Below are 24859 nucleotides of genomic sequence, written 5' to 3'. Positions count from 1 at the left end.
AGTTAGTAGTCTTTAATGGAAGTATTCGGCCATCCTGATCAACCAAAACTGAGTTGTGAAATAATGAGCGTCAACCCGCGTGGAATGTAATGTGTTGATCAAAATGATTAATTTTAGGAGTTTAAATCTTTATCAGATGTTTACTAATAGCAATCTGTAGGTTAATTCATTTTCTGTTAGCGTATAAGAATGAGAAATTCGTAATTAAATTAACGACTCTAAATAAATGAAGTGGTCATAATTTACCAGTTCTGATGTTTTTAAAGTGGCTGAAGAAGTCGTATAGGAAGTACCAGGAAACGTCTGAGAATAATCTAATCATTTAAGAAATTAAAGGCAGATTATACTCCACGCAGGTTGAGGTGCTCATTATTTAACCAATTTCCATTTCTTGATATACCTGCGTACCGTTAAAATAATGTTCAAGATGGAGTTGTTAAAACAACCCAGTTAAACTGGTAAATAAGAATCTTCTGGAAATTATAAGATTTTTTTTTTTCGCTGTTAATTGTATTTATTTACCTTCCCAAGAGTAGATCTATGCAATACGGTCAAGTTTATTATGAATTTGTAACTCTTCATTACCTTTCTATTTTCCTTCCTGCGATTTCTTAATACATTTCGAATATGAGGTTCTGTTTAATCTGTTGATAACAGGAAGAGGCACCCTCTCTCGTTTCTTCCCAACTCCAATATTCTCGACAAGTGAATAGTCCAGCCATGTCCACACTGCAGCCGAGCGAATCTCTTGTGAATGGATCCAAAGATAACTCTTCTCAGTGGGTGGAGAGCAAAGTGGTACGTTATTAGTTTTTGTCTTCTATCCTGTAACATGTACGCTTTTGTCTAAATTTAAATGCGCTGCACCAGTAATCTAAACTCAAATTTGACGTCCCAACGAGCTTCTATCATTGGCCCAGTTTCGCTACTGCTATCTATATCCATCAAGTAGAAATTGATGAATATAAATGCTTTGTATGAAGCAGGGCTGCAAAAATCATCATTTTTGTATTAATCCCCACAGAAATATTTTTAGAGAACAGTTTCAAGGCTTATATTATGCCGAAGACACTGCAGTTACCCGATATTTGAAAAGCTTAGATCAATTGAAAATCATGATAAACCTGCTTAAGAAAAAGCAATATTTTTCTCTCCAAACAAGAAGTATATCATGTTTCTTTACATAATCTTGTTTTACAAACAAGGTGTAAATCAGATTTTGTATTACAAACTGGTGTCCAAATACTTTTGTGAGGATACTGTATATAAAATATATTACGATATATGAGTTCTAATGAACACTACTAATTTTAGGAACATTTTGACGAAGGCAGAAGTGATATTACGCAGTCAACTCAAGCCAATAACGATGCAAAATCATTACTTCAGTTTGCTCTGTTCAATTTCAGGGAAAGTCTTGACAAGTAAGTTAATTTATATCGAAATTTAAAAATTTACACGTGTTAGTCCTTAATATTGGTGTTAGCTCTTCAGATATTCTGTTTCTAAAGTGTTCAAATTAAAATTTGAACTTGTAATCGGAATAACATAAAGCGTTTATTAAAATGGACATCAAAATATACCTCAGTTTACATAAAGGTTGTTGATTAAACAGCATCCACGAATACTCTAAGATAAAAATTAAATAATATAAGTTTGACGAATAAGAATTTTTAATAAATCTTAAAGTACCGTTTTTGTAAATAAGTTTGTTAATAACTTATTTTTTCAGATACGAAATGCTCAGGACACGAGAAGGATCAATTAGGGGATCCATTAAACTTATCGAAAGTTTAAAAACAAAGAAGAAGGGAAAAAAAGGAAAAGATTCGGACTGGACGTGGAAAGAATTGGCAGATATGGTTAAATACACCAAAGTAAGTCAGAAACTACTGCATATAATATTCGAAATCATGGGTATCTGAAACACTTTAACCAATGAATACTATGACAGATTGCTTCTTCGGATATTCATCGTGACGCATGTGGGATGACGAATACTTAAAATTGTATCACGCTGCCATTCCTTTCCTTTTCTTTTCTTGAGCCTCGTTCACATTTTTCACACTTTTTTCTTGTTTTCGATACTACTGACGAAAAAATTCTGCCTTCTTCCATCATTTCTAAACACTTCCATATGTATTTTAATTATCATAATCAGATCCGGGCAATGTGAGATCACTAGATACGAGGAGCGATCTAACCTTTGAAGTATTTAACTATGCTTGCAAGTGGTTTCGCCTATCCTGGGAGGTTGTTAACTCATCTTCAGATTTCGTAGTTAAGGTAATTTAAATCATTAGTGTATGATGTTCTTTGTAGACTATAGAAACGATTCAAAAAAAATTATGCCAGGGAACACATCCCTTTGTGGAACCCCTTTGATTTTTAGAACGTTTATCGTTTTGGATGTTATAACTAGATGCTGTTCCCTGTGTATTGCTACTAACATGGGCATATATCGTAAAACAATTAATCAATTGAAACTCAGTTTTTACCGGGTTAAGAGCAGAAAACTTGCTTCTTGTCCAAATGGTATTCGAGCATTCTGGTCTCTTGCCAAAGCTATTGGTTGCAACTTCTTTTCATCAGCACTCCCACATCACTTTCAACCTGATGGTTAGCATTCTCGGCTAAAGATAAAGCCAATTTACTAGCATCTTGGCAAATAATTTTCTACTGCACCATATATTACGCACTCCACTCAGTGCCTCTCCGTGGTCTTCCGACAAAAAGATGTTAGAATTCAGAAAAATCTTGATGTCAAAAAGCGCCAAATTATTTCTCCACTTTTACTCAAAACCTCTATCCTTGATACTGCTCCTGTTTTGTCTTCTCTTTTCACTTTCTTATTCCACTGGTGCTTTTGCTTTTGAATGAAAGTTTATTTGGCCAGTTGCTGAAAAGGGTAACAAATACCTCCCTTCTAATTATAGTTCTATTGCACCTTACCTCTACTCTTTCCAAAGTAATGGAGAAATCCATCAACGGCCAACTCTTAAGAGTTTGAATCATTTCATCTGATCAATGACCGCCAGAGTCGATCCACTAAAGATGTATTGGCTAATATTACTCATTTTTGGAAAATTTCGATAAAACTCAAATAGTTGCCCTTGACAATTCAAAGCTTTTGGTCGTGTTTTTAATGTCTGAAATAAGCTGATGTTATCTAAAGTTCCTTCTTTCTCACACTATTTTCTTGTTGCATATTAATGACCTTCGGCTGATTGGAAAATCCTATCCATAGTTTTTCTGATACGCCACATTCCACCTTTCCGTTTTAGAAACCTTGCCCTGCACATACAACTTAAACTTCTCGAATATCTACCACTAATGTCTAACATGCTGATCTACAAGTAATTCTGCAGTGGGGAAATAAAACTTGGTTAACTTCAGTCATTTTAAAACTCGGTCGTGTTCACCCGTATTTCTAATCTGTCATGGTATAAGCACATCACAAATATTGCTGCTTCTGTATCAAAAACTGGATTTTATTTTTTACTCTTAAGTGTTAATTTTTCTTCTAAACAACAATAACTGACTCTTTACAAATCTCCCCTACCATGGAATGTTGTTCCCTCATCTCATGTAGTGCCCCCAAAACGTCTCAAGTTCCTAGACTCTATTCAAAAAAAAAATAAATAAAAAATAAATAAAAAATAATGATCCGTCTCTGCATTTGCTGTCTCATAGACATCCAGGTTCTGTTGCATACGATTTCTATAGATGCATTCATGGGCACTGTTCTTCCAAATTAGCATCTGTAATTCACCCGCACTCTCTTCAAAACCAGTCCTATCAGCTGCCGCAACTAGTCAGTATTGATTCACTGTCCAACTCCAGATTCATGTAACCAACTTTTTGTTCTCTTCATTTATCCTTTCTATTTCTGTTTTCTTCAACAACCCTCCGTCGCATTCTGCCTTTTCAGCCGTAAACCCATGTACATTCTAACAATCTTTCTTGTGTCCGATTTTCATAAAAACAATAATCATAAATAATAAATAAATAAACAAATCTCCGAGGCCATCAAAAATCAGCGATATTCAATTTTCTTTTTTTTTTCTTTCAGAAACCGTCTAAACGTAGCCGGTAATTGTAATATTCCTCTTAACAACTGTAAGGCAACCCTCGGCTTATCTCAGAAAGTAATTAGGAAGAAAGTGCTGAGTCATCTTTAAGTACTAAAAGCATCCTTCGATTGTGTAGCATGCGATGGGGATGGAAGGTTCGTCTTCTTAGGGAAAATCCCCTTCTGATGAAGAAAACAAAGTTCGGAGTGAAATGGGCCAGATAATGATTCCCCCCCCCCCCCCGCTATTATTTGGCTGTATGAGTCTCATTGTTACTTGAAGACAATCAGGATGGGGATGCATTCGGGTGATAGAAACTTGGTGGATGGATGGGGGCGGAATTGATTTAGCAGTCAAAAGGTCAGTAGTAGGACGAAGTGGCACAGTTTCATTTTTCGAACAGTCTATGCTTTCATCAATGTCAGGAGATATTCTGTGATTCAGTTACATTATAAATTGAGATTATTCAGTCTCATCATTTACATTAGTACACCGAGTATAGATTATGTATAGAATTTCTGAATATTCATTGTCACAGAAGTAGCAGGATGGATTCCTCGACATCCGTAGTAAATAGCTGAATTATGGAATATGTTTATTTTTAGTGATGAGAATTATCATCAGTTGATTATGTGAACTGTTTTCTTTAGTTATGGAGATATCTCGTGGCCGACTCCAAACGTTAAAAGTAATCACGAGGCACCTCCAACTTAACTGAGATAGTCTCCTGAATTTATAGTGAACATAAAGCTTTGCTATTCGATTTCTGTGGAGATAATTGCTTATTATTTAGCGATCACTACAGTGACCAGTATTCCATTGTTTCTCTTTTTTTTTTCTTAGATTTGATGAATCCATCATGAATAACGCAGTTGGTTACCACATACTTGGGTGTTTCTTTCAAAAATGTGATTTTCCAGTTAGATTCTAGCAATATTTCATGCATTGTACCTTCACACCGGAAGAATCCTTGTTAGAAAAGCCTGAAATTAGTATTTACTTCTTATTTACACTGATTGTAACTTCAAATACAACATTGAACTTGAAAAATTACTGAAAATTTAATAGATTTCAATAATAATATAACCATGATTGCTATTCGAATAAATTAATAAAAAGGGATAAAAATAAAATATATACAATGTGCTGCCACTTTATTAGGTACACCTACCTAGTAGCGTATTGAGCCTCCTTTAGCTTTCAAAACAGCCTGAATTCGTCTAGGCATGGATTGAATAAGATGCTGAAAACGTGCAGGAGTTGTGCTGAAATTGTGCAAGAATGAATGGAGTACCATGCAGACAATGTCACCCAGTTCCTTGAGATTCGACGGAGGTGTAGGCCTGCAGCGAACGGCCCTTTCCAGCTCATCCCAAAGATGTTCAATAGGATTGAGATCCGCGGACTGAGCGGGCCACTGCAGAAAAGAAAAGACATTGTCATGTTCCTGGAACCATTCCATAGTGATTCGGGCTTTGTGCACCGACGCATTATCCTGCTGGAAGTAACCATCTGACTGAGGATAAACTGTCAACATGAACGGATGCACTTGGTCAGCAACGATGTTTAGGTACGTTGTGGTATTCAGATGTGAATCTATGGGTATCAATGGACCCAACGTGTGCCAAGAAAACATTCCCCACACCATAACACTGCCCCCACCACCTTGCACAGTAGTCATCAGATATGACGGATCCATGGATTCATGTTGTTTTCGCTATCCTGAACCTTCCATCAACATGATGCACCAGGAACTTAGACTCGTCAGACCAAGCAACTGTTTTTCAATCCTCGATAGTCCAGTGCTGGTGTTGTGCCCACAGGAGGCGTGCTTTCTTGTTCTTCATTGATAACAAAGGTAGGCGATGTGGCCGTTGGCTGTTGTAGCCCATTCGCGACAAAGTGCGACTAGTAGTCCGTTGCGATATTTTGTTCTGCGTACCAAGGTTGTATTCTGATGTGATGTGTGATATTGTGGCCCGTCTGTTTTCTTGCACAATTCTAGCCATCCTCCTCTGACTTCTCTCATCAACAAGAGATTTTCTTCCACAGGAGTGCCGTTGAGAGGATGTTTTCTGTTCGGTGCTCCATTCTCGATACACCATTTGAAACTGTGGTGCGTGAAAAGTTCAGGAGAACTGCCGTTTCGGAGATGCTTTGTCCAGCACGTCTTGCACCTACTACCATGCCACGTTCTGAGTTCGTTAGATCACTCCTTTTCCCCAATTCTTGCTACGGTTTGTACGCTTAACTGATACTAGAAAGGTTGTTCTGCTGCATTTATATCCACAACTGTGGTCATGTGACTTGCAATGTTGTGGGACAAACCATTTGTGTGCACAGCAGGGGTGTACCTAATAAAGTGGTAGCACAGTGTATAAGATACCACTGTTTCTGCCATTTCTCATAACAAATATTCCATCCCTCGCGATTCTTATACGCTTTCTATCTATCTTTACGATATGTGCAACGCATATCTGTTCTCTTCAACTATTATTTCTTCGCGATAATTGAGATAAATGTTATTCTCTCGTGTTAATTTTTAACAACCTCAGAACTATCATCCGTTTATTAATAACTATCGATGTATTTATTTTAAAATAGCATTCACTCTATATATACCTTGATAGTGGCAAACGGAATGCGTTTTCACTCAAACTGTTTTTCATCCAGATATTCTCTCCCCCCCCCCCTTTGATATGTATATATTTCCCTTTGTTTCCCTAAGCTCTCCTTTAGAAGGTCTTAATGATCTAATCAGCTAACATTGAATGGCAACTGTTCGCTAATGACATGAAGATCCAAAGACTCATTTCCTTCTCCTCTGACAATTTTCTCTCTTTTGATTGAGCAACTCAATCTTCTTTAAGCCCTTTCAATATAAGTTTCCACTTTTCCCAAAAATTATTTATCTATGTTCATAAATAAACAATTTAAAAAGTTTGATAAATGATGAGATTTAAAGACGTGATCGAAGAAAAGGTATCATCGATGGAATATTAGCCGAAAAAAAACGTTCCGTTCATTAAATAAGTTTTTGTTTTCTCTTTTCACATTTCTGTTGAACTAAATTAACTTACTAGCAGTTAATAATAAATAAATAAAAACTTTATGGACTAAATATAACTTTAATTGAAATAAATTTTACAAAGTTTTTTTTCTTTTTTCTTTTCTAGTCTCCAATTCAGGCATCACTATTAAAATTCGAATCTGCCGAACTAAATAAATTTGCTCTGGAATGCTTTATAGGTAAGTTTTGATTAGTGTTTTACACCAAGAATTTTAACTTTTTGTTTGTTTGATTCTTTAATATACGAAGATGTTCTTTATAAAATTTACAATGATATTTTTATATTTGTTTGGATAATTGTATTGCGATTAGAAGAGTAGGATGTAATTTGCCCTTAACTTCATAAAGGTTTGTCGTTCCTGATCGATAGGCTCTAGTCCATATAAATCCAATTTTTTTTTTTTTCGATAAAAGAATATTAGAGAATAAATTGACTTGCATTTTCTCTACTAACGATGGAATTGGACAACTATGGAGATTAAAGCATATACCTAATTTAAAGTTTCGTTATTTGGGAGCCACTGTTGCTCTGATGGTCAGTTTATATTCAAATTTCAGATTACCCGATTTCAGTATCATTCGACCATTTTTAAGCCTGCAAAGTTCTACACGATAGAGCAGTTTTAATTATGAACATCTCTATTTTTTGGAATAAATAATTTATTAAACGTGATAATGAAATAAACATTAATATTGACAATGATTTATTATTTCTTTGAAACTTGATAAAATTTTAAATTGCGTTTTTCTGCAGCTATAATGAGATATATGGGAGATTACCCAATGAACAAGAATCAGTCTGAAGTGGATTGTGTGTACACCATTCTAGTGGTAAGATAAGAACCTTCTAAAATAATTTTATTTCCTTTATCAGCTTATTTACGATAAAGGCATGTTTTTCAAATTTAGGTGTTTTATTGACATTTGTACATTAATATAAAAATTGACCTCGTCACACTTCATAGTTCTTCAACCTTTTCTTATAAAGACTCATGATAGGTCAAATAGCGGAATAATTTTATATATATGCAAAAATAAACAAACTTCATAATTCATTCCACAAATATACGTGGTCATAGTTCTAATCACATTGAAGTCTATTTCTGTCAACAATGTTCAAAACTCTTACGTACTTTCAAACTCTTTGATGCATGGTACTCATTGGATACTCCTAATCAGGACTGAGAACTACTGTTAGTCAAACTGCACTTCATACAAACGTTAAAACCAAATCTTTCATTTTAACATTTTAGAATATGATCCTGTTGTGACTCTGTAATGTTGGGTTATATAATGCCAAAGGGTATGATCTACATTATTTTTTTTATCTTAGAATGACAACTGTTTTAAATCTCCTTATTCTAATACCTTAATTACTACAAGAATGATTTCTTGTAGTAATTAAACAGTTTATTCTTTATTCCACCTTCAACTTTTGTTTCATTTCATCGAAAAGAGATGAACTACCAACGTCTTACTTTTCAGCTAAGCATCACCGATCTTGGCAAATATTCTCCTACCATACCGAATCAATCTCCCAAATTAGTACAGTTCCTGAGATTGTTGTTCTTCAGTACCGTGGGGAAGAAACCTCTCTCTTTCTCTTCCCTGTTTGCTCTGCTGCATGTCTATAATCTTTTAGGTAATTACCATTTCAGTTACATCCGATAGGGCGAAAGGAAAAGTTACCTGATTAACTTTGTATTTAAATAAAATTAATAAAGTAGCTACTAAATTTCAGAAAATAAACTCAAATTTCGTTTTCCAAATCTTTTCTTATGTGACTGTATTTTTGAAAGGATTCATGTATACATTTCCTTTTTCTAAACAACGGTCGATATCTGCCAGTAGTTGAAATGGTTATAATGGCAAATGACTGATAGAACAGGACAGCTGGCTAGCGACTTCCCGTGGCATTCCAGTCACTCAATCTTAAACCGTAGAGGATACTATATACTGGAATGTCCTTGAACATGAAATCTTTTACTTTCGCCTATGGTCACAAATGGCTGTTGGATAACAAAGACTTGCGTAACATCTGGGCATGGAGTTCTACCTCGACAAAGGTAGAATCTCCAATGTCGTGATCTCATCAGTGCACACGGTTATCTAATGATACAAGCTTTCTCATATTTTATGTCAGTTATGTGTAGTTGAAATATGTATTATGCTGCCTGATGCCCGAGGGACAATTGTTTGATACAAAGCAGGTAGATTGAACAGTTAACAGTACGTGATTTTTATTTGTGACTTTATAGATTTTGTCTTGAATCTGATAATTCGGTCTGTATTCAGTAATGTATCTAACTGGGACATTGTCTGGTTGCGATCTCTTCGGACTCCAAACCAGTGCAGCGAAACTGTCTCATCATTCAACCACAGGATGGTCGACGACTGTGTTTATATCTAAAGTATTTCACTCTCTGGGAGGACACGATAAGGACAGCTCATTTGATAGCCTGGCCTCGTCTTTCAGCAAGAGTAAATTCGAGGCTGTATTTGGATCAAATCTTTTGGCTATTGCGGTCCTTTTACTCCCGCCTACAGTCCGTATAATACAGTTCTAGGTAGTGATACCTCAGTTCTTTTTATCAAGTTTTCACAAAAATTGTTTGAAACAATAAAAAATATCTAATCATGAAGGTTTTTTTTTTTTAACTTCATAATAATTTATAAATTATTCAAAGTAATTTCTTATCACTTTGAGGAACCAAAGAATTATAACGAATATTGAATTTTTCTTAAAAATGTTTAATGCCCAACGAAATAAACATTCAATATATAACGCCTTTTAGCCCAGAGAATATTGTTTCGTAAAATTCTCTGATAGTTGTTTTTAACTTTATAATCCCCCCCACCCCACTCTTAGAAGTCTTCTTTTGAATGACAAATCATCTCATGAGCCTACCTTAAATCTGCTTTTCGGTTTACAGACTTACCCAAATTTATCGTAACTTACTGTGCGATACTGGCCTCTCAGCACATTGATTCAGTTCAAAGTCTTCCATTCATTTCTGAAAATGTTCTTCAGTAGCTGGCTCACCCACTTCATTATACTCAAAAATTGTACGCCATATTCTTCTGAGAAGGGCAAACCTATTGTACAGTCAGCCTCAATAAATTTTCTCATAACTCTCATCCAATCATAAAACTCATTATCACCGAAAAACTGATCCACTCTTAATTGAGGACAATCCTCAACACAGGGTTCATTCTACTAAAAAAAAAATAAAAAATCACAGTTCACTTTTCTGCGTGTCTCTCGCATATAATGACCTCCTGTAATTGTTGGAATGTATTTAGTTTCTGCTAATTTATGTTTGTTCTTTGTATTGTAATAAATATAATGATGATGACCTTGATGTATCATTATTTGTAAAGCTTTATTTAAAATAAGTTAAGAGTTCTATTATGCTGTAAAATATTACTCTCTAATTAGCAAACACGTGCCTAGTCAAATGTTAATTCAAACTGAGTACTTCTTTACTTATTCTTATTTAGTGTTTTGTACTGTTTTTATCCTTCAGAACTCTAGCCATTTATTGAAATTCAAACAGCGGCGTAATTGTTCAGAATCGAACATATGCTTATGCTTTCATGATTTAAATAAACAGGAATGATCGATTGAAAAATTTTCCTTTAAATGAAGTTAACCGAATTTTAAAATTTTATGTTTATAAGAAATTTGACTAAATTATTCTTATTTCTTCGTTTCTTCATGTTGTTTTCAGAACTGCCATAAATATCCCCAGCTCAGAGATGAAGTTTATTGTCAGCTCATGAAGCAAACAACGAGCAATAAAAGTCCAAAATCGTGAGTACAAATTTGTGATAGTTTTGTATGTGTGCGTGTGTAGATGTTTTGCGGTTCTATGTGGAACTATTGGCCAAAAAAAATGGCAATCATTCAGATAATTATTAGGTCGACTATGATTACTACTCTATCTGATAATGCTCCCTAAATTTGCATGTGATACCTTAAATTTTTAAGTGTTTAAAAGCATTTCTCATTGATGTCAATTTAATCATGTTGCTATCCACAAAAGTAATTTTCAGCATCGAAATATTTGTCATAAATCATTGCTGTCTGCTTATAACAGCTTATTGGAGTGCGTTGTCCTTCTGTTCTATAGGGACAGTTGTCAGCGAGGATGGAGGTTGTTTTCCATTGTGGCTTCTTACTTCGAATGTTCAGATGCTCTAAAACCTTACTTATTTAAGTACTTAGAAACAGCAGCATATGATAAACGAAGGGCCTATCATGGTGAGTATATTATCTTGGGTTTGTCCTTTCTTTTAGCGAAGTATTCATTCATGACACTAATGTGGTATTTCTAAAATATCCTTTCGTCTCCCTTTTCCAGGAACAGCAATGGTGTGTCTGCAGAACTTAAGGAAGACTTTAAAATATGGCGGTAGGAAAAATGTGCCAAGTATCGATGAAATAGCAGCCATTTCTGTAAGTATAGCAGTTTTCCATAAACAAACAACATAGGGCAGGGAGTTTGTTACCAAATTGGCAATACCGTACCCCAAAAATTAAAATAATTGTTTTCATAAGTATTAAATTTAAGTGTCCAGTTTCATTCAATGTTAATAACTTTTAATGGAGGTGAAATTAATTTCCTACTACCGCATAATCTCAGTCTAGAGTCAAATAACCATAAAAACTTCCAAATAATATTTGTTTTGTCTACATTTCAAATTTAGTCTTCAGAAAAAGAACAGTTTAAATGCGCATATAATTCTACGTAATTTAGACATATAAATGTCAATATACTGTATGGAAATGACGAGAGTTACTGAGACAAATTAAATGATCATGCCTATATTGAGCAGTAATAAGCAAAATGCCATACAATCTGCTCCAGGCATTCTCAACCATGCGTTTAAGATCACTAACTCCGATAAATCCTGAAATGGTGCTCTTGAGCACCGAGTTCATTGTCTCAATGACGAAAGGCTGACCCATTAAAGTGGTCGCCATTGGGGAAAAAAAAAAAAGGTGGAGAATGGTCTACTGGAATGTGTGTTCACTAACATGGTAACCGGTATGCAGGTCACAAGCCGATGCACATCCCCGCACTACAATGTAGTATCGGATCTCCATCAGTTTATTATAATCATCTTTTGGGTAAATGTACGTTATTGAACGATTTAGCACATTAAAAACTAAAAAGATTTAGAACCGTTGTCTTTTTCGCGAAGATTCAGAGTATTACCAAATGATATTAAATATTTTACGCTCTGGAGTCGGATATGAATCAATAGCCTGGATTCGTTTAAATTTTGGATGTAATCTAAATTATATGGTTTATTTGCATACTGAATTAAATAGAAGCAAAGATTATCATTACTTTTTTTTTAATTCCAGGCTGGACGTAATTCCAAACGTCAGATATACCGTCTGCCAGGAGGTACAGAGAGGGTTATCAACACAAAATCCACCACTGTAGTTCAAGATATTATAGAAGAGATCTGCGGTATACTCAACGTATCTATGCATTTAGAGATGGAAGAATTTTCTCTTTATTGCATAGTAGAAGGAGGTAAGCAATATAAATCCTGGCAATGAAACTTATTATGAATGAATAAATAAATAAAGCAATATAGTTAGTTTTAAATGACAATAAATCAATATACAATATTAATATTTTATTATATATAATACGGGGGAAATATTCCCCTCTGTACTTAGACATAACTCCGAAACTCTGACATGAGCCGAGACTATGGAAACAATTTTGGATGAATTGATTATGCAGGATGAAACTGTACCAGAAAGTCCGGTAAAAACAGGCATTCGTTTAGAACATCTTTCCTACGTAGGCCAAAGCCACGAAGATTATTTTGACAAACACGAGGTAGGTCTTGTTGTTGCGACTTTGCGTGATGGCAAATGCCCTGGACTGGGCATATTAGAAGTTACCATAGTTAAAAGAATCTGGAGCACCTGCCCCCAACTGATGATGAACCTCTTTAATGCCTGCCTACAATATGGATCCTTCCTCTCTCCTTGGAAAAAAGCAAATCTTAAATTGCTCATTAAGAATCCCAACAAAACAGAAGATCAGGCAAATTCATACCGCTCAATCGCTCTACTTCAGGTGTTCGGAAAAATACTAGTGAAGCTGATTGTAGCGAGATTCCAAAAGCACTATAAAGAAAGAAATCTAAACTACAGATATCAGTTTGGCTTCACTGCTGGGATGTCTACAGTGGATGCCATTCACCTAGTTATTAATAATGTTTCAGCCTCCAATGTAAAGTGTGTCCTCGGCCTCCTTGTAGACTTCAAAGGGGCCTTTGACACTGTTTGATGGCAAAGTGTCCTGGAGAGGTTCCGAGAGGCCGGGGTCTCCGTGCCTATTTATCGTCTCATCACAGATTATTTCCAGAATCGCTCACTTGTGGTCTCCAGTGGATCCTGCTCTGTTGCGAGACCTGTGACTCGCGGTTGTCCTCAGGGATCAGTTCTCGGACCAGTATGCTGGAACGTGGTCCTTGATGGGTGGGTGGCTACCGAACATAATTGCACTACTAAGATCGCTTAAGCAGACGATTTAATTATCCTTGTTTCTGGAAACTCCAAACTACAACTTGAAATCCGTGCTAATGAAGTCCTATCAGACCTAGATGAGTGGTGTAGTATACATAAATTAACTATTTTTGTTCCCAAACAGACCAAATTCTTCTCAAGGGAAAATTAGACCTAAATAGACCTGCAAGTATTAAGATTAAAGAACAATCAATAAAATTAGTTAACTCGTACAAATACCTAGGAATTATGTTAGATAACAAACTTCAATTCATTACCCATGCTAAATAGGTACTAAGAAAAATCAAGATTCTGACAGGCAAAATAATCAGAATTACCAAAGGTTCTTGGGGTCTGAAACCCTCCACTCTCAAGCTGTACTACAAATGTATATTTATTCCTATTGTCTGTTATTCTGTGGGCGCTTGGGGCCCCAGTATACGCAGAGTCATGGTGGAAAAAATCTTGACCCAAGCCCAGCGCTTCTTCCTGATTGCAACTTCAAGAGCTTGTCACACAATTTCAACGGTAAACTACCAATTAAATACGAAGTGCTGTACAATTACTTTGAGTATTGTAGAAGGAAGGGTATTGCAGCACAGTTCAACCAGTTTTCTGTTAACCTGGACGTGCCAGTGAAAGAAGACAACGCTAGATTAAGAAACCAGTTCCTCCAGGAATGGCAAAACGAATGGACTAATGCCAACACTGGAAGAATTACTACCCTTTTCATACCTCAGGTTGCCGAATTTGACAAAAAAAAAACATTGGTCGTGGTTTAACTCAGGTCTTCACCTAACTTTCCTTCTATCCGGGCATGGCAGCCTAAACTCAGTTATTTACTCTGGGTTTGGCTGCGTCTCCTCTTTGTAAATGTGGCTCAGAGGAGACAGTCCAACATATAATCTTAGAATGTCGATATTATGTATACATTCGATTTGAACTTTAGGCATTGGCCGAAGTTTATGATGTAAATAACTTCAAGTTTTTAGAATGCAAGGAAAATTTTCAGGCACTGGCTAACTTTGCTGACAAAGCTTTCCACAGAAGAAAAGGACTTGCCGACTGAGAATAATTATGTTATTAGTTTACTACCACTGTATATAGTTGCCTCCTTGGTATTAATCGTGTTGTTACAAGACCTCTGATGAGGAAATTTATTTGTATTTATTGCCGGACGGCAATATTAGCGTTTAGTATAAATTAGTCGATGTGCCAGATTCACTGTTGGGTGGGCGCTGTCCTGGGACTTCGGCCTCTAATAAGTTGCATAAATTGTAAATCTTAAATTGTATAAATTGTAAGATATATATCGGACCTCATTGTAGCCGAACTGGAAGGTTCTAACTATCTGTATAGTTGTATAAGTTGCGAAGGTTAATGTAGAAATTGGTGCCTTCAACAAATTGTAGTAACTGAGTTGCAAGTGTTATGGATATACAGTATTGTGCGGCTATACTACATTGGTCTCAGGCAAGAGACTTATTGTTTGCAATAATTTCTGTGAAGTTGGTGGATCAAGATGTTTTGTAAAACCACAAATTGTAAATATTGTACAGTTACTCTTCAGCGACGGATAGGGGAAACCCTGGAGCCCGCAGAAAATATAAAATACTTTGAATACTATATATAATACGCAAAAATTAAAAACAATTTTGGATTTTAAGTGATGATTGCCATCTTAAAGTTAGTGTTTTATCTGTAATTTTTATAAACTTTTAGTGATGTTTTGTACCGAAAGGTTTCAGTACAAAAGACCATTAAAAGTACCTTTTGAGTGCGAATTGCGTAATCAGAGGAGACACTTGTTAGAAATAAAAAAAAAATTATAATTATCATAAATTTTAGCAATGTGTATCTTATCATTACTTATTAATACCTTTTGTAGCTTTAAACCAATTAATATGTGATTTATCTAACTTAAACGTGTTATATTTCTAAACATATTGGAATTGATGCATTTTTCTTTCCATTTAGATCCGTATACAATGCCTTTAAACCGTGAAGAATATATACTCGATGTCACCACAGAGTTGCTGAAGAATGGCCAAGTATTCTATTTAATCTTCTGTCGCTCTGTTTGGTATTATCCTCTACGACTCGACAACCAGTTGTACATTGAGGTTATTTTCAATCAAGTGGCTCCTGATTACCTAGAAGGACTATTATTGGTAATGCCGTCCGAAAAATTACCAGAGCACGTCGTGGTAAGTTCTGTAACCCAGAAAATAAGTCCATCTTTTAAAAATTAACTACTGAAATGGCCAACTTAAATTATAGTAATTAACGTTATAGAACACCATTAATCATCCATTTATTTCTGTGTACTTTCAGCCCGATATTGCTAGGGTTGCAGCTTTACTTCACAGAGCAGCTGGAATGGAGCACACCCCTGCCAAGTAAGTGTCCATTTAGTTTGGCTCTTAATACTACTAAATATAAAATCATCAGACTCGTATTTACCAAGATATTCCTTAATTTCAAAGACTGGTCCTCTTGCCTCGCATCTCTCTGAATTTAAGGTAAAATTAATAAATTTTAATTTAATTTGTAAACCAATAAATTAAATTGTAATTATTAACATAACATAATTCAAAGAAGTAATTTAGTCATTAATATATTATTAATAACTAAATTACTTCTTAGTTCATGTAATCGGACTGAAGGTAAACATTTCGAACAAGAACGAGAGTTCTGTATCGCCCTACATATGAATATTAATTATTATTATAATTAGATTGTATTTCCTAATGATGCGACACCCAGTAGCTAGTCAGCTACTGGTTGTCGCATATATATACAAGAGGTGTGGCAATAAAGTTCCCAAAATGGTGCTGTTGCTGCTATGTTCAATGAGTTTTAAAATAAAAGGAAGTGGTATGTTGTACTTCAAACTTCCTTCAACAGGTTATGGTACAGAGACTGTCCAGTAGGCTGACGGTTCAAATAACAACCAGGGATTAGTAGCGCTAACTTTCCGTGTCACCATTTTGCAATGGAGCAAGGACAAATATCAAGTTTTGCTTTAAACTGATTAAATTTGCAACAGAAACGTTTATGTTGATGTAATGTTAAGTCGTATCAGTGCTTTTGAATGATATAAGAAGTTTTCAACGACGGACGTGGGTATGTTCGCGATGACACAAGAAGCGTGTGTCCTTCAACCTCTCCAAATGAATACAAGGTTGCAAAAGTTTAGGAAATTGTGGTAAGAGATCGTCGTTTGACCCTCAGGATGAATAAGTTGTATATGAATCAAGAGACGATTGGTCAAATTATGCATGAATATTCAGAGAAAAGGAAGGCCTGTGCAAAATTTGTGCATCACAGCCTCGCGTACGAGAACAAGCAACAAAGACTCATCGTGCGAATACTTCACCAGACTTTCCCAGACAATCCAAATTTCCTCGACTATATCGTCACTGGGTGTTTCGGTACAATTACCAGAGACGAAGCGTCAGAGCATGCAGTAGACTCCAAAATCATCACCAAGGCAAGTTTCGTTTACAGAAGTCCAGGATCAAGACGATGCTGATCATGTTTATCCACAAATAGGGGGTGATTCACAAAGTATTTGTACCTGAAGGAAAGAGAGAGTCAGTGCTGCGTTCTATGTACAGGTGCTTCAAAGGCTTTTTAAGCGCATTTCCTGAGTAAGGCAGCAATTTGGATAGAAAGGCAACTTATTTTTGTTGCACGGCAATGCCCCCGCCCATTCCGCACTTGTTGTGAAGCCATTTCTCACGAAACATGACATATACAAATCAACCATCCACCCTACTTTACCGATCTAGCACCATTTGACTTCTTTCCAAGATGAAAACTACCCTCCAAGGAAAGAAATTTGAGGATACTGAGAACATAAATCGTAATCGCCGAACTGAATATCATCTCTTTGGACGCCTTCGCTGACTTTTTCAGACACTTTTTTAGAACGGTGTAATAATATTCAACCAGGTGTTGATTACTCTGATTTAAAATAAAATCATTTTTGGACTCCTTCCACTTTGTGTTCTTTTTATTGCACCAGTTCGGGAACTGTATTGGCCCACCTCATATAGTATCTTATGTTAGATTGCAGTACTAGTATTGGCTAAGATTAGTGAATAGACAGACATACCTAGTTAAATTAACGTTGATAAATTTATTTTAGATTGTTAAATAATATATACACACAAAATAATATACAAAATATCTATCGCTGCATATACTACAATCTGACTGACTTTGTCAGGAGTCAAACACAAGATTGAAAGGAAAAACAGTGATAAGGTTTTCTCTGTCAGTGATAATCAATATGCAGCATGGCGTTACCAATATATTATTAATGACTAAAGGTTAAGTACTAGTATGTATAAGGTTTTTAATTTTATAAAAAAATTATATGTATATTATAAAATGTATTCATAGTGCACATTGCTACTGCTATGGCATTAACCTATATTTTCGTATAATAAAGTTAATGACTAATGTCATACCTGTCTCATACACTATATTGCTCAGTCTCACATCTGTCTTATTTATCTTATGCATTTTTTTTTTTATTTTTAAATCATCAACAGGGAAGAAGTAAAATATCTGTTGCCAAAACCCATACTGGGCATGAGGGAAATCCGTTCAGCTCATTGGGTCGAAATGGTTCAACAGAATTGGCCTTCTATGACGCCATTAACTTCAACGGAAGCCAAAGCTCAGTGTTTAGGTAGTTCACTCTTTAACTTAATTTCTAAAACCATATTTTAAATCTATATAGGTGCATCTCGCAACACTGCAAAGTCATCTAGTAGTACTTCTATCTTTCAGGCTGAATATCTTTTGCATAACTCTTCTATTTGTCGTGTTCAATAAGACAAACCGAATTCCATTTTGGTGAAAACATTATTTGTAACTTATACATGCATAATATTCAAAATTTGATTTATGAATCAAGCTTCTACCCATGGCTGTTATGAGTTTGTACATTAATTTCAGTAAATGCTATATTTGCTTGTTGCGAACGCATCTATTTATGACACAGGTGTTTTTTCACCAATGTATTTATTTTCTGATCTGTTTGACTAATTCTATCCCAATTGGCCTTCTTTATTTCAGATATTCTACAGAAGTGGCCTCTGTTTGGATCTTGCTTCTTTATAGTTAAGGTAAGGAAATATAACTACTGAAAATTAATTTACTACTTTTAACGTTTAATGACTGTCTATAAATTGCATTGCACAATTTTTGATTAACTTAACATTACCGATTAAATGCTAATATGGAGAATTAAGTTATCAGATTTTAAAGAAATAAATTGGACGAAGTTCTCGCTAGTAATGGTAAATTACAATACAATTTATTTAACAATTTTAGGAAGATAGTTAAGATAATGTATGTTAAAACAATTTGAAAACTTCCTTAATGAAAATTTGCGATAAATAGAAAGCTATTTGCAGTTTCCCTCGATCGCCTTACTTATTTCACAAGATAAGCTGGAGATTCTGTTGCACAAATACTTTATTATTAAATAATATTATTATTAAATAATACTTTATTATTATTTTTTGGAAATGGAAGAGTTATTCCAGAAGAAGTAACCCGATTTGCTTAATCATCAGATTTATCTTCTGATTCGCTTTTTTTTTTTTTAATACTTCAAAATTTCGAATGCTACTTCTTAAATGCATGGCATGTCTAACGATTTATTTATATATAGATATGCATAATGGTTATCCATCATCCGAGTAATTTAAGATAAAGAAATCTCACTTCCATTCCACCATTAACGACAGCCGGCCAAAGAAATTGGAAAACTTGCAAAAAAAAACAAACTTATTTTTATTTTTTGCTTGATTTGCATCAAGCGCACATTATCGATTCGTATATAGCAATATAATGGCATTGGTGGGAGCGATCTCGACTGAGATATATGCTTGTTTGTTCTGTGGAGATCTTCAATAGCCTAATCTAAATAATCGAACCATTCACAATCTCCTTAGCTAAGCACATTTCCGCTGTGCAGATAATGGCTGATTTGAGTTTTGTATCTCACAGAGATACACACAGTAATTTCTAACGAAAAACAAGTTAATTAAGCTTTTTTCCTTTATTGTCTTTCTAAAACAGACATCACTTAAACAAAGCTCAGAATCACTGTTCGAAATTTTCACTAGTAATTTGGAACTAAAAAAAAGAAATATTTATTCTTAATGTACGAGACCAAGCTATTTAAATTATTTCGTTTATTTTTTGCAGTGGATACGTGGAAGTGTTCAACAGATTGATCACATCCTTGCTCTTAACAGGGAAGGCGTTCATTTCCTGCATGTAATTACCCACGTAAGTTAAATTTTAGTTTACCAATGTTAATTAATTATTTTAATCTCAAATGTTCTTTTTTTTAGAGTTATATTGTAATGGGTATGTGTAAAATGGCATCTCTTAGTGTTGATTTGAAATTTCGCTGAGATTTAAGCCTTATACTGATTTCATTGATATATTTTTAGGAGACGGTATGGAAATACCCGTTCTCAGAAGTAATATCTACCCGAAAAGTAAGAGCAGAAGATAGAACTCTTTATCTTGACATGAAATGTGGTAATTTGATGGTCCAAAAAATTACACGCATTCAAACAGATCAGGTATGCAAAAATTAAAGTAGAAAAAAGAATCATTATGAAGTTTCTTCGTTTTTGACGTATAAGTGGTGCAAAAGAGTGCCTTAGTCAAATTTCATTGCATTCGGTATTTAAAAGGTTTTTATAGAATTTTTTTAATTTTAAAATCAAAAAAGTTAAATTTAGGTATTTATCGTACGAATTTCTATGATTATTTCAAGAATAAGTTCACAAAGGCCCTATATGAATTGTCAGTTACCATTTCGATATTATAGAAGCATGTTTTTCCATCTGTGAGGAATATAGGTATGTGCCGTTGCCATGCACCTGAATTCATAATGACTTACGAAGAGATCCATATGGGATTGTCCATGTATCAGATTCCATATAAAAAGGATTTAATTTAATATCTATGGTGCGCAAGTATGCGAATTTTTATGGATGAAAACACGGCCCTTGTTAACTACTATAATTTGATTGTTTACAGCGTATTTTAAATTCCAGAAACAGTTCTGGAATTTAAAATAAACCAGGATTAAAAATAGTTGTCTTTCAGCGTATAAAAAAATTAACTTACTATGTCAATATTTTTTTATACGCTGACGTATCAGTTGCTTAAACCTATTAAACATTATAATTTCTCTTCCACAGGCTCATGAAGTGTCCCGTCTTATTCGCCAGTACATCAACATTGAACAGCGCCATCGTGGAGTTGTCAAAGACAGTGCACCTCAAGATGTCACCCTTTCACGACATTTGGATAAATGAAAGACTCGTGTAACATACTGAACATTGCCATTTGTCAATAATACATTGTGGAGCGAACAGTATCCCCACGCAAAGTTCATAGTGAACTATCAGATGCATGCTAACAGTGAGGGACTATTTGTGGTGTCAAACCACAGAATTCGTGTCATATCTACAAAGACGTTGTCCCACTTCGGAAATTGCTGCGTAAGGTTATGCCTGAAAAGACAAATCAGTTGCCGTCTCACTGGATGATTTATCACATGCGGATGACAATGTACAGGTTGCTGCATGCAGGAAAAAAATATCAGCTCAAGATTTTAATGTGGACTCTGGCGTAATGTAACTATTTCCAGTAATGGGGTGCCAAACATTCCGTAGAGCTTGCTAGAGAAGTGCAAATACCCCTCTGGTGTTCATAGTATTATTTATTGTATGTGTGAGCGTGTTCATTTACTAACCATGTTGTACTTAAAACGGAACTCGACAATTACATTTGCCCATTCCAGGTCACAATGTAAAATTTTTTTACTGCGCTGATTCGTCTAACTTCATTGCTCAGTTTTAGTTTAGCATTTATTTTGTTTAACGACGAATGCGCCCATGCATATTTTACTTTCAAACCACCCATTGGGCAGACCAGTGATCTTTGTAATTAACTGTATATTGACCCCTTTACCCCATTCTCTCTCGTCAGAACTCCCTCGTCTTTTTAAATGAAGTGAGATAATGCATTTTTCAAGACATGTTCGTTGTTACGTAAGTTTTATAAAATGTTGCGATCAAACTCTGTGTAATATACTGTGCTTTTGTCAAATACTCTTTGGCCAAATAAAGACTTACATAGCTAAAATGTTTGTTTGTTTTATCATCAGTCTCTTCTGATCAAGGTACTTGTGATATATTTTCTTTATTAAATTAAACTGTTTAAAAGTTTGTTTAATTTATAACATCAGCATATTAATGGGAATTTAATCTTCGATTAAAATGGAAAAGGCAGGTCTAAAAAATCATGGAGAAGAAAGTAGGAAGCATTTTATGAGACAACTGGCGCCAATTGCCATGAAATTTAATGGGGGTGGGGATAATTCCAGTTAGAGAAATATGATAATGTTGGTATATAATTATTAAATGTTCGCTATTTTTAATGTGCTGATACTTTCCTGAGAAGACTGATATTTGAAAATCTTATATATCGTAGATAATCTAGTACAATTCGAGAGATTTCAAAATCTAAAAAGTATGGGGTCGCCTTAAACCTGTCACGACCCGTGTGTCGCCTTACACATGGGTCGTGCCACGTTTCCATATCGGGAGAAAAATTTATATTAATAACTTAAGATAATTTTAAAATAATTTTTAATGTTACTGGGAAAACTCTTGTTCTGAGTGCGATACACAAATTAATGCCTGCCTATTTGCCACTTAATTTTTGTTGAGCACTATTTTGTATAACATATTCAGGTGACGGTCTTGCATTTTTAAACTTTTACAGCACCTACAGAAATACGATACCCTGCAATTAAATATTATATTCATATACAATTAGACGTTTTGTGTTAGTTTTGCACACTCCACCCATCTCATTATGTCAAAATTTACAAAATGGAAAAACGTTACTCTTAAAGCACGTTTTCTAATATTGGGTTATACAGGAGTTAATACATCTTCTGACTTCAAGTCCCAAAACTAATGGTCGATTTGTATTCTACTACGATACATATTTTTTATGGAATATAATTCGTGTCCATCAGATCACGAAAATAACCATTTTCATCAACGTACTTCCTTCTGTGTCTCCTAATACCCGCATTCTTTCTAGTGTATTTGGCAAACCAGTGAGCTGTGGATATGGTCAGTTCTAGGCAGATGAAAGAAATGTACTGCACTCGACCTTGCACAATAGATGGCACCGCCTTCATAACAGATTTTCACCTTTTAAATCCTTAAAAGTCAAATCCAATGTCAACAAGTATCTTCTGTCTTTTCAACCTTCAGCCCACGAATAGTACTCAAGTGCTACAGAATCTAAATCTTTCGTATTTGGGGTCACAACTAAAAAAAAAAAAGTAACGTCAAGATGTCGCCTTAAAAGGTTGGTACGCTAAGTTATTTGTTCAAAGTTAGCGCGAACAAATATCTCTTTGAGTGAACGAATGAAAGATCGTTATTGGTCTTAATGCTTTAAAACTGCATTTCGCACATTCTTTATGGGGAAACGGTTCAGGTTGCAGAAAACGAGACATTCACATTCTCGCTAGTTCTTTTAGAGGGCAATGTTTAGTTATCATCTTTTCAAAATCTGACTCGGAATGTATTCTAGATTACTTTATGACTAAAAGACATGTTTAAATGTTATTTATTATGAAAATATTACTAAAAGTATTTAATATTTACACTTTCCACATCACCTGTCCATCTCCTCCAATAATTTATTCTAATTCTTTCTTAAATTTATTTAAACTTTCCACCTCTACAAAATCAGATGGAAGTTGGTTCTAACAATCAATAACCTCTGCTGAAAGAAAATTCCCACACATCTATCCTGCAACCATCCTTCCTCAATCTGAATTTATGTCCCTCATGTGTGTAGTCTGAGCAAGGCGAAGGGTGTCATCAACATTTAGTTTACTCAATTCAACCAAAGCTTTAAACACTTCACTCAGTTCTCCTCGCAGATGCTTAGTTTCTAGACGATGCAGTTTGTAGAACTTAAGTCTTTCTTGGTAAGAGAATCCTCTTCTTCCCCCTCACTAATCTCGTTGCTATTCACGGCACACGTTCCAAAAGATCCACATCCTTCTTAAAATGAGATTTTCAGACCTATTGCAGTATTAAGATGCGACCTAAAAATCGCCTTATACATAGTCACTTCCTTATCACTGCTGGAAAAACTTCTGTATATAATTGACAAAGCCCCAAGAACTGTCCTAGATAGCCATCTCCACTGCCGAGAGGACTTCATATCTGATTGAACAATTACCACGGGTCGTTTTCGTTCGGCCCTACACTCAGTATGGTACTACAGTTGGTGTATTATTCTGGGATTACAGCTACCCATATACACTGAAAGACAGAATTCCTGGGCAACGCGATGCTGTCACCCCTCTCTCTAGTGGACGAACCCACTGCTCGAAATATATATTTATATATATTTATTTATTTATTAAATCTGTTTATTGCTCTGCTCAAGAGCCATATAAGTACACAGCACCACTGCATTCACCTAGACGGTAATTCGATGTCAGTATGGATAAACATCGTGAATTAACCGACTTTGAAAGAGGGATGATAGTGGGTGCCCGACACATGGGTAATTCTATCGCGGAGGTGGTACAGAAATTGCACCATCGCCGTTCAACAGTATAAAGAGTATCGGGAATACGCCATTTCCGGATTAACAGCGCTGTGGGCGGAGGAAGATGGTGGATGAACGTAGCCTTCGACGTCTGTCTCGCATTATTTCACCCAATCGGAGAGCGACAGTGGCACAAATCGCCACCGACTTCAACGAGGGAGGTGCCAGAAACGTCTCCATCAAGACCACCAGGCGATCATTAGCTGCAATAGGTTATGGGAGCTGCCGACGCACCAGAGTCCCATTGCTAACACCACGCACAGGACTATGCCCCAACTGGGCGAAAGAACATCGGCACTGCACCTTGGACGATTGGAGACTGGTCTCCTGGTCCGATGAGTCCCGTTTCCACTTGTTTCGAGGGGGTACGAGGGTGTGTATCTGAGACTGCACGAAGCTCAGCACGCGTCATGTCAACAAGAAACTGTTCAGGCAGGTGGACTGTCGATAATGGTATAGGGCATGTTCAACTGGCATACG

General features: G+C 35.5%; 1 protein-coding gene across 1 annotated transcript in view; it reads left to right on the top strand.

The window, feature by feature from the left end:
- Positions 1 to 21874, top strand: part of Myo10A (unconventional myosin 10A) — a 207813-nt gene extending 185939 nt beyond the window's left edge. Inside the window, exons 42-57 of the mRNA XM_090384060.1 lie at positions 658 to 798; positions 1315 to 1424; positions 1733 to 1877; positions 7250 to 7322; positions 7898 to 7974; positions 10875 to 10957; positions 11277 to 11407; positions 11508 to 11602; positions 12518 to 12692; positions 15659 to 15888; positions 16016 to 16080; positions 18244 to 18383; positions 18773 to 18822; positions 19913 to 19996; positions 20164 to 20298; positions 20926 to 21874. Of these exons, the coding sequence (XP_090240186.1) occupies positions 658 to 798; positions 1315 to 1424; positions 1733 to 1877; positions 7250 to 7322; positions 7898 to 7974; positions 10875 to 10957; positions 11277 to 11407; positions 11508 to 11602; positions 12518 to 12692; positions 15659 to 15888; positions 16016 to 16080; positions 18244 to 18383; positions 18773 to 18822; positions 19913 to 19996; positions 20164 to 20298; positions 20926 to 21042 (1851 nt within the window). The 3' untranslated portion in view covers positions 21043 to 21874. The remainder of the gene's footprint in view (positions 1 to 657; positions 799 to 1314; positions 1425 to 1732; positions 1878 to 7249; positions 7323 to 7897; positions 7975 to 10874; positions 10958 to 11276; positions 11408 to 11507; positions 11603 to 12517; positions 12693 to 15658; positions 15889 to 16015; positions 16081 to 18243; positions 18384 to 18772; positions 18823 to 19912; positions 19997 to 20163; positions 20299 to 20925) is intronic.
- Positions 21875 to 24859: the final 2985 nt, after the last annotated feature.

The sequence above is a fragment of the Mastigoproctus giganteus genome, chromosome 10 (genome assembly GCF_048544385.1).
Source record: "Mastigoproctus giganteus isolate SK-2022 chromosome 10, ASM4854438v1, whole genome shotgun sequence".
NCBI classification, from domain to species: domain Eukaryota; kingdom Metazoa; phylum Arthropoda; class Arachnida; order Uropygi; family Thelyphonidae; genus Mastigoproctus; species Mastigoproctus giganteus.
Note: the sequence above shows the minus strand (reverse complement) of the source record. Positions and strands in the feature narration are given on the sequence as shown.